We start from the raw sequence: 9,849 nt of genomic DNA on the forward strand, positions 1-9,849 counted from the left end.
AGGCTTGTTGAGATCCCACAGTCCTGGCTCTGTGCCCCACAGAATTCCAAACCTGGGCTTAGAGCTGAGAATGTGGACCTGGGGCTGAACAAACCCACTCCCCACCTCCTGGATAACCTGTGGGGAGCCTGGTGCCAGACGGGGTGAGAAATCTTTGAGGGATTTTATGGATTCTCTTTCAGTTTGTTTGCATATGGGACTGAAAATCTGGCTTTTTCCCTCCTTTTTGTGGAGCTCTGTGGGCAGAGTGAAGAGTTCCAGGTCAGGAGCAACCTGGGATAGTGGAAGGTGTCCCTGCCCATGGCAGGGGGAGAGGGAGAGGATCTTTAAGGTCCCTTCCAACCCAAACCATTCCACAATTCTCTGAATTAAGAGGCTTTTGCCCAGTGTTAGACTCTATTTCTAGTTTTGTGAGCCAGCCCCCAGACTGGGTTGATGTGAAGTGCTGCTCTGACAGAAGCAAACACGATTATCAGTGATCTCTTCAGATTTTATTCAGCAGAGTATGTTTCGCTTAAAGGCAAAGCACGGTATGAATCAGTCTTGTTGCTTTTAAAAGAGCAAGAAGTAGGACATCAGAGAAATAAGTAGGACATGAGGTGCAACAAGAGCTAAATCCACAACGACCTGAGGCAGAATATTGTGGCAAACCATGCTCCAGAGTGTAAAATACAGAACACTGAGAACAGGCAGAGATTTTTTACAACAGCTACGCACAGTCTTTGCATGCCACCAGAGTTCCGTGGTTCCCTGTGCTGATTTCATCTCCGTGCCCCACATCAGATGCTGCAAAGTGCGACAGGCTGGGCTAACAGAGCACATCTTGGGACTGCTCAGCTGGGGTTTGTGACACACAGATAAGGCTGAAAGCATTTGGCTTTGCCAGCTGGGGGGATTTTCTTTGGTCTCATCCTGAAATGGGGAGAATTTTCATTTGTGCCTGTTCTGCTCCACAGTGATCTTGGTTTTGCTTTTTTAAAAATTTAGCCTTTTTTAAATTAAGGGTTATAGGATTAGGTAAGTGTTGGAACAGAGTGTTGGAAAGGGGGAAGCCTGGAGGATGTGATAATGGGAGGAAGTGAGAACTCAGGGAATTCAGGGTGTGATCAGAGGACAGGAGGAATAGGGAACGTGAGGTTGGTTGTGCTGATGGGCAGAGTGTGGCTGGAGCATGGGGAGAGGTGGTTCTTGGCCCCAGGAAAACTATACAGCCCATAGGATTGGGAAATGGGGCTGTTCCCTGTCGGATGCTGAGGATCAAACAGAGGCCAGGATGTGCAAAGTGTGAAATGTGACTCCCCACGGGCAGCAGGGCTGGGTCTGGAGCCACTGGCACTGAAACACCAGCACCAGTGTGGGGCAGAGCTGGGGGCACAGGAGCTGGGGGAGCTCTGGGCTGCAGGAACAGTTTCTCACCTGGCAGAGGCAAACCCCAGAAATAACTCTGATAATAATAATAATAATAATAAATAATAATAATAATAATAATAATAATAATATAATCAACCCAGCAACTCCGAAACAAGAAGGTGGGGGGAATAAAAGAGTTTTAAGTCAAATAAGATCTTTTAGATGTTTGAAAGAATCAGACAACTCTAAGGGTTTGGGGATACCTCCCCTCCTAAAAGCAGGTACCAGAAAGGTGGTAGCAGCCTTTAGGATGGCTCAGAGTGTTCTCAGCCTGGCACTGTGAGTGCCACTGCCCGTGCCTGTGTCGAGCACAAGCTGCAGCAGCCTTTGCTCAGGGATGATGTGCTGTTTGAAGGCCACCCACAGGGTTTATTCTTGCAGAAAGCAGAGGCAAAGACGAAACTATTGTAGCTGCAGGTGCTTCTTTTCATGCCAGTGACACACACAGGGTTGGGAAAGGATGGCAAAAAGGATGGCAAACAGCCCTGGTGCTCTCCTGTTCCCGGGGCAGGAGGATCCAGCCCCTGAGTGCAGTGTAAAGCTGAAGTAAGGAGACACTGTCCCAGGACATTATTTCTCAATGCACAAAGTCCTCTCTGCCACACACATCTGATTTCTTCCAGGTGCTGAACTTACAGGTGGACATTTCTAATGACTCCCTGCAGCTTTTACACAATGCTACATTCAAGGTATTTTGCATTTTGGCTCTTTCTGATATTCAGATCTGTGGGTCTCATTAGTGAGGATTTATCAAAAGAAGACTTCTGTGACTTTTTATGAACTTAGCAAATACCACATTGATCAGTGCCTTCCAGCTTTAAAAAAATAATTAAAAATTCAAGGATATAATACTCTTATATCACAACAAATAATGTAAAAGCCTTCACATGAGTCAATCCTATCAGGCAGCTGCTGAAGTCACACTGTCACCGATCCTGTAGTGATAACTGATTTCAGTGCAAGAGAAATGTTTGCTTTCACCCTTTGAAAATTGTACTCAGGCTGCTTTATGGCAAGGAGCAAAAATGTCAATCTATTCTTTCATTAAAAGGCAGAGGCGTGGGTGTAGAACAATGCTGTTACCTGTTGGTGTTTTGAAAAATAGCTTTCCACAGAGGTTACTAAAGAAATCTTTTAGAAAGCACCGGCTCGTTGGCAGTGGCACAGAGATAAAGCAACAGGCACAAATGAATGCTAGAGGGAAAATTATCTCAGTCTCTAGAAGGTGGCAGTCCCTTTCAGGATTCATTTTTCCCAGTAAGTTTTTGAAGCTGTTTTGTAAGCCACTCTGGATTTCCTTCCGTTATAACTATTTTAAAAACTTCAAATAATTCAGTTGAAATTGGTTTTCACTCTAAAAAGTAGGAAACAAGGCATCATGTAGAAGGCTTTTGTCTTTCCTGCACCCTTCCTTCAGGCACTGCATTTAAAGTGAGCTGCTCTGTATCTCAATATATACATATATATATTTATACTTATACACCTGTGGCGTGTTTTTTCCACCCAAAGCCAGGTGTTCACAGCATGCACTGTCCCACACTCATGCCATAACAGCAACACACGATTTCTTTGAAAGTCTTCCTCATCTCCAGGCTCCTGAAGGCGTAAATGAGCGGGTCAATGACCGAGTTGCACATGATCAGCACCAGGTAGGTGTTGAAGTGCGCGGTGTAGCAGATGCAGTAGGGGTTCATGGGGCAGGAGATGATGAGGATGAGGTGGAGGAAGAAGGGTGCCCAGCAGACAATGAAGACCCCCAGGAGGATGGTGATGGTGACAGCGCCCTTCATGCAGGTGCGCTGGGGGGGCACGCCCTCGACGGGCAGCGCCGCGATGCGCTTGACGTGCAGGCGGGCGAACAGGAACATGTGCACGTACAGCGAGGCCATGAGCAGCAGCATGGTGAAGAACATGGTGATGAGACACACAATGACAGTTTTGCTCTCGGAGTAGGCAATGAAAATGATGCCACATATGATGCAAGCCACCCAAATGAGCACAATGAGAGTCAGGGCTTTCTTCACCGTCATGATGCTGTGGTAACGGAGGGCATAGAAAATAGTGATATACCTGTCAATGGCTATGACCAAGAGGTTGCAAATGGAGGCTACCAGAGAAATACAAATCATTGAGTCAAAAACATTGTCCATGTGCTGGATGAAGTGGTCGTCGATGATCAGGTAGCCGTTGCTGAGGATTGCAATCATGACGGTCTCCAGGGCGTTCGACATGCTCACCAACATATCTGCCACAGCCAGGCTGCAGAGGAAGAAATACATGGGAGAGTGCAGGTTCCCATTCTTCAGCACTGCCAGAATGACAAGGATGTTTTCCAGGAGGCTGATGATCCCCAAAGTCAAGAAGACCTCGGCTTTGATGAAGACCTGCTCGCAAAATCCATCGCCACTCCTGTTGTTCAGGATGGAGTCATTGAAGTCTTCAGTGATGTTAAGCAGCACGGGCTGAAATGAGAATGCAAAGTGTGTGGTGTTCATTGTCAGCAAAGGAGCTGAATTCACCAGTGACTGTGGACCTGAGAGAGCACAGGTTAAAAAGAGAAAATAAAAAAGGAAAAGGAAAACAAGTCCTTCCAAGAGCTGCTGTGCATATGGGGTGGAATCAAGCAGGACTTTAGTCACTTTTACAAGTGCAAACATCAAAAAGTCTGCATTTACAGTGAGTTGTATGTCAGGCTGCTCTTCCCTTTGTAAGAAAGTGAGCTTCGAAGCTTGTAGGCAGCAGACAGTTTTCTCTGCAGGGAAGAATCAGCAGCAGGACGCTGCTGGGTTTAGCTCTCCTGGTGATTAAAAGCAGGGAGTTCTCGTGTCTGCTGGGGCAGGTCGGTTGCCAGCATGTTGCAGCTCAGCCAAGCATCTGTTGCTATTTCAGTGGGAAGAAAGGAGAAGAGAACTAAGGGATTTATACATGCAAGAAAGAAAAACCAACTCCTACTTCATCCTGCGAGCCGAGCACTGGCCATTGGAGAGCGAGCACCTTTGTGAGTGACAGCTGGAGCACCTGGAGCGGCATCCCGGCGCATCCGAAATTGTCTGGCGCCCTCTGCAGATACCGAGCACGACAGATTTGCCGTAAAATTGCTCTGGAAAACGGGGATTTCACCCCGTAGAAGTTTCTGCCTGTTCCGGGCAGCCGGGTCCTGCCTGCCCTTGGGAAGGTTTGGGGCAGGCAGGATGCTCATACACCATCCGTGCACGTTTGAGCGTCCTGAGTGGCCACTAAGACTGGTCTTAACTGGGATTGTGCCCATTTAAACCTCTGCAGGACCGAGGAGATTTTCATTTATCACATATTAGCAGGCAAGCATAAGGTAGATTTTCCTTGCACTGCAATCATTCTATATTTCTGTGGTGCAATTTTCTTAGTTTGATTTTTTAGGAGCACTTGCTGATGTCTAAACTCTTCCCAACTCATGTTTTTGCAGAAGTACTTTAGAACCAAAGCCGTGCAATGTCACTTAGATTAATGTTTGGGGCTTCTGTTGCAGGTTTGTTAGCTAAAAAAAGTCACCAATTTCTCCCAGTTTCATTCTGAGCCCGCAGAATTATTATCATGCACCCATAATCCAATACCAAGAGGCAACAAATCTCAAATTGAACCTCCAGGTTAAATTTGACAGTTTTACAAAGACAAGATTCAGAACAGTAATTTTAAGTGATTAAATAGCTGGGGACCTGCCCAAAACAAGGTAATGTTTTAAAGAAATTAGTCTCTTCCTAAATTCGCAGTGATGTATTTTAGAGCAGATATCTTAAACCAGCAAACTGTCTCTCCCATGCCTCTAATCCCATGGTGGGGAAAAGACATTCCCTCCATCCGAGCGTGGTGGGTGTGGATGCAAGCCTGGAGCAGCAACCTCTGCTTTGTGCAGAAGCCTCACTGCTTCCTGCCAGCTTTTGGGGCCAATGGAGTGCACCACCAGGGTAGTGACTTCTGGGCAGAATGGCTGCAAATGTCCTTGGAAATGTTGTTTTCCCAGGTGAGGAGGAGCCCGTCTTGGCAAAGCCGGGCAGATGTCCCTCCCTGCCAGCTCTGTCCTCTCTTCTGAAGTGGCAGGGGGGGGCTGTGTCGCCCCAGGGCAAGGACAGGATCCAAAGGCACAGCTCACCCTGGAGGAGCAGCATCCTCCTGGGCTTGGCTCTGGCTTTCCTGGAGACGCTCTTCTGTTTGAGGCACCCACAATTCAAGCACTTCCCAGGAGTGCTGGGCCGTTCCAGTCCTGTCTTGCCCATCTGGGCAGTGCCAGCAGTATCTCTGTTGTTCCTGTAAGTGGTGACTCCAGAATGCTCCATCCCTTGGTGCCACAGTGCTTCAAAAGGCAGCTACAGATTCCCTCATCTTTCAGCTGGGACAGGAAGTCATTAAATGTGTTGCATCATGAGTTTCTGAATGTTTGTGGCAGCAGGACAAGCTACCGCTTGCACTGAGGTGCAATTTGAAGTGGAAATTGAATGTTGGACGCCAAAGTGGATTAATGGCACTATCAGCCTGGCCATTAAGTGCTAAAAATACTGGGCTAGAGCCTCCTGCGTGATAGCAAACTCAGAGTGACTCTGAGGCCTGTGCAGAGAGGGGAAGAAGCTGTGTCTGCACAAAAGACAGCAACATGTGAGCCCTTATTTTCAAAAGGATTTTTCTGCTCAGCACTGGAAAACCTCCATGACCTGAAACGTCACAATATATTTTCTATTTTCGTCTAATAGATGCTGCTCCTCAGCTGTCAGTTCCTGCTCTGTGTCCAGGGATACAGGCAGTGACTGGGACCATGGCAGTGCAGAGCAGGCAGGCTGCAGTGGATCTGTGTCCTGGCAGTGCTGCACTGCCCCTGAGGGGTGGCAAATTGCCCAAGTGATGTCACACGTTCCTATCCTCAGTCTCTTAGTCAGTGAAGTCCACTCCTCTTGGGTAGGAGAGCAGAGCAAGAGCAGGGCATTGCTGCAAGCCATGGTGTATAAAATGAAATAATAGCTTGGTTTAGGTCCCCTTTTCAGCAGAACCTGGTGAGGAGAAGGTTGGAGAGTTAGGGATGGGAGATGTCTCTGTGGATTCCCCAAGTTTTGCCTTGTCCATTGCTCTTCCCAGCTCTTTGCCCAAGGCCTCGAGGGAAGGAGCTGCAGCCTGGGCTGTGCTCAGGGCTGTTGTCAGTGGAATCCACGACGGAAAAGGTGCAGCTTGAGTGGACCAGTCAAGGCTGGGATCTTTGGGCTTTGCTGGCTCAGAGTGAGTCAGGAAGCTCATGGTACACCCGAGTGTTTGCTTGCAGCTCTGTTAATGTCCAGGAAGTGTCACCTTCTGCTTGAATCAGTGACTGAACTGCCCTCCTCACCTCCTGTCTCAGGCTCTGCAGTCCATGACTAATGTTCCCACTCACAGCCTGCTCTCCAGGCATTGTGAGAGTACATTTATTTGACACCCAGGGAGCAGAGTCCTCCTTCAGCTGTGTTCTTGTTTATTCCCTGGACTCAAACCCCAAACCTGTTGTTTTTTCATCCCCTGGTGTGTGAAGGAGAGAAGTCCTTGGTCGCTGTCCCTGTGGTTGCTATGTGACTGTCACCTCCTGGCTGTGCTCTCATGCCATGTTTGAGTCCAACAGCAGCTGGGGCCGGAGGTCAGGGGAGAATGGGTGCTTGGGAGGGAGAACATCTCTTACACCATTGTTCATTTCCCCCATCATGGATATTGTATCTCCTTCCCATATTTTGCTCTTTCAGCCTCCAGGCCAGAATCCCTGGCCTGTTTTGTTCCTTGCAGAAGGAGAGGAAATGTGTATTTCAAAAACCTGGCATGACTCAGGCTCTCATAGCTATGGTGATCAAAGAGGTGGTAAAGAAATCTCTGTAGGTTTGGCCTCCACAATCACTCTCTTCTGAGTATTTCTCAGGAGGAGTTTTCACACCCCCAGAAGTTTATAGAGACGTGCTGGTTTATGCTCGCTTTATTTCACCTCCCAGACTGTGATTCTGACTGCAGAAGAGCTCTTCAGCCTCCAGAGTGATTTACTGGAGGTGGGTTCTGGAGATTGGCTTCAGGGTCTCACGTAGCTGAGAAATAGAAAATTTCTGGAATGCATCTCACGTTCAAAACTCGTGCTGGTTCTGTGTGCAAACGCCAGCACTTGGGTCTGCTGCTGCAGTTAAAACCTGTTCTTTAACTAGGACAGTTTTTGCTGAGGAAAACACCACCCCCCTGTGCTTCTATAGTGATAATTTAAAAACTCATGAAAATGAAGTTAAAACAGGTCCAAATTTGACAATATTTATCAGCAGCCTCCTCCTTTTAGAACGTGTTCAGAGGAAAATGCCTCTGAGCTGTTCTGTACTCTGGGCTTCTGATTAGTGCCCTTGCCAGGGGTGTGCAGGACCCAATTCCCATTCCTTTCTTTGCCAGAAAAGACGAGAGAGCTCACGAGCACAAAGCTGGATTTGCCAGGGTTTTGCCCTGTGCCCTCAGTGCTCTGGGCACTGCCAGACCTTTCCTTTAGCAGCAGCCTCTGACACAGCCCTGCCATCATCTCTGCTTATCTGCCCGTGCCAGGGCTGCCCTTCACTGTCTGAGTGAGACTACAAACTTGAAATTATTATCTAGCCCAAGAATCTGTAATGAAAGTTTTGTGTCCTTCCATCAGCGGATGGATCTTTAAAAGAATCATGACCAGCCCTTAAAAAAATGTCAGGACAACCTGCGTCGAGCCCACAAAGATGCAATGGGTTAAATGTGGAAATTAGATTTATTGTGATGTCTCTTATGTTACTTTCATTCATGTTCTTTCCTAAAATAACTCCATTTCTAAGAAAAATGAGCTGTAAATAAGAGGATGTCAGCACAGTTAATGAAATATTGGCTGTGATGAAGGCAAAGCAAAGGTTTGGCTGCTTTAGCTACCAGCAGAAATGAACAATTTTCTGAGGTAAAAACCTCTGCCATGTTTTACAAAGCAGTTAAAAAGCAAGGTTGATTTTTTTTTTTTTTTTAATGCTATTATTGCTCAGTTGTTTTTTCACTAGTAAAACTATTTAATCTTCAGGGAAAAGTAAAGACAAAGTAACATTTACTGCTAAATGTGCAGCATGGAATTTTCTAAGAGAATTCCCCTGTGAGGTTGTTGAATGAAAAATCTTGTTTAACGCTTGACATGAGATTAAGATGATAATGGCTGACAAATGCATATCACTTTCCTTAATTTTCACTCTTTCTCAACAAGAGTTTCTGCCAGACAAAGGTAGAAAATTTAAAGGAAGTTAGAGGATAATAAGCAGATGGTTTCTCCCATGCAGCAGGGAATTATTATTGTCCTGTATTTCCAAGCAGCCAAAACAGTGAGCAAAAAACTCTTGAAGAGCTTTTCTCTCCTTTATTCTTTATAGAAAAGGACTTACAAGATGAAACTCTCAGTAGAGTTTAGGTTTTTGATGAAGGGATACTTGACAAAACAAATGAAACTTCAGATCTGATTCAGCACATGGCTTGTACAACGTGAACTGCTTGACTGTTGACTTAATTCAACAAAAAACCCGTTTGCTGCTTTTCACTGGAACGTGGAGAGATCACTGGTTGTTATAAATAGCACAAACACACTTTGGGGCGTTTCCTATGATTGTACAAAATGATTATAAAATATATAAAATTATATAAAATGATTTATAAATTATGATTGTAAAACTCAAAAAAATCTGGAATTAGGAGCCTCACAAGAACCCGACATGATGAAACCAAAGTAAAGACACAGGTGATTAAGTTCTGTCTACTGAAATGCTGTTTTTCTTCAATGTCTTGAGGCAACAGCTTTCCAAGAGCAATTTTAGTCCTGTCAGAGTCACAGGCCTCAGGATCACTTGCAATATCAGGTATCAGATATAATAATGGAAAGATTTCCATGGTCTGCTTCCAAGGAGTTGTAGTTCCTACAGCTCCCAGTCATGCCCATAGCTAAAAATGTTATTTTCTAGTCTGAGGCAAGAATGAATCTGACATCAGCTGTGGCCAGTGGAAGTTAAATTTGTCTGCACCACGTTGCTGGCAGAGATTTTCAAAGTGGAAGAGTAAATGCTCACCTGACCCAACTGAATCCCCGCTGAAGCCAAGCACCAGGAGTTTGCATCCTTTAGGATGTTATCCACTGAATTTTCTTTCAATCCTGGTGAGGAGGCAGCCTGCCAAACTGTGATTAGTGAGGAGAAGGAGCACGAAATCATGATTGCAATGAGGGGGCTTTCAGATGAGGATTTCTGTAATTTCAGCCTGTTAAAAGGTTAATTTAAACAGATTCAACTTTGGGACATTTTGGACAATTTTCTTTCTCATCCCTGGGTAACAGGAGACAAAGCAGACTTGATTGCAAAACACTTACCAGCACCTGCAGATGCTTTTCATGTTAAAGGGATTTTAAGTGCTTTAGACTAATAATGCTCAGTGTCAGCTTTG

At 45.9% G+C, this 9,849-nt stretch overlaps 1 protein-coding gene across 1 annotated transcript; it reads right to left on the reverse strand.

The window, feature by feature from the left end:
• Window positions 1-469: 469 nt before the first annotated feature.
• MC3R (melanocortin 3 receptor) lies at window positions 470-4,290 on the reverse strand. The gene has a single exon (XM_017734884.1). It carries the CDS (start codon window positions 4,065-4,067, stop codon window positions 2,928-2,930), a length of 1,140 nt encoding a protein of 379 aa, XP_017590373.1. The 5' UTR covers window positions 4,068-4,290; the 3' UTR covers window positions 470-2,927.
• Window positions 4,291-9,849: the final 5,559 nt, after the last annotated feature.

The sequence above is a fragment of the Corvus brachyrhynchos genome, unplaced genomic scaffold (genome assembly GCF_000691975.1).
Source record: "Corvus brachyrhynchos isolate BGI_N302 unplaced genomic scaffold, ASM69197v1 scaffold10, whole genome shotgun sequence".
Classification (NCBI taxonomy): domain Eukaryota; kingdom Metazoa; phylum Chordata; class Aves; order Passeriformes; family Corvidae; genus Corvus; species Corvus brachyrhynchos.

What these genes read in the sequence shown, in the direction of transcription:
- MC3R (XM_017734884.1), bottom strand. Translation starts at nt 4,067, where the DNA reads ATGTTTGCACTTGTAAAAGTGACTAAAGTCCTGCTTGATTCCACCCCA.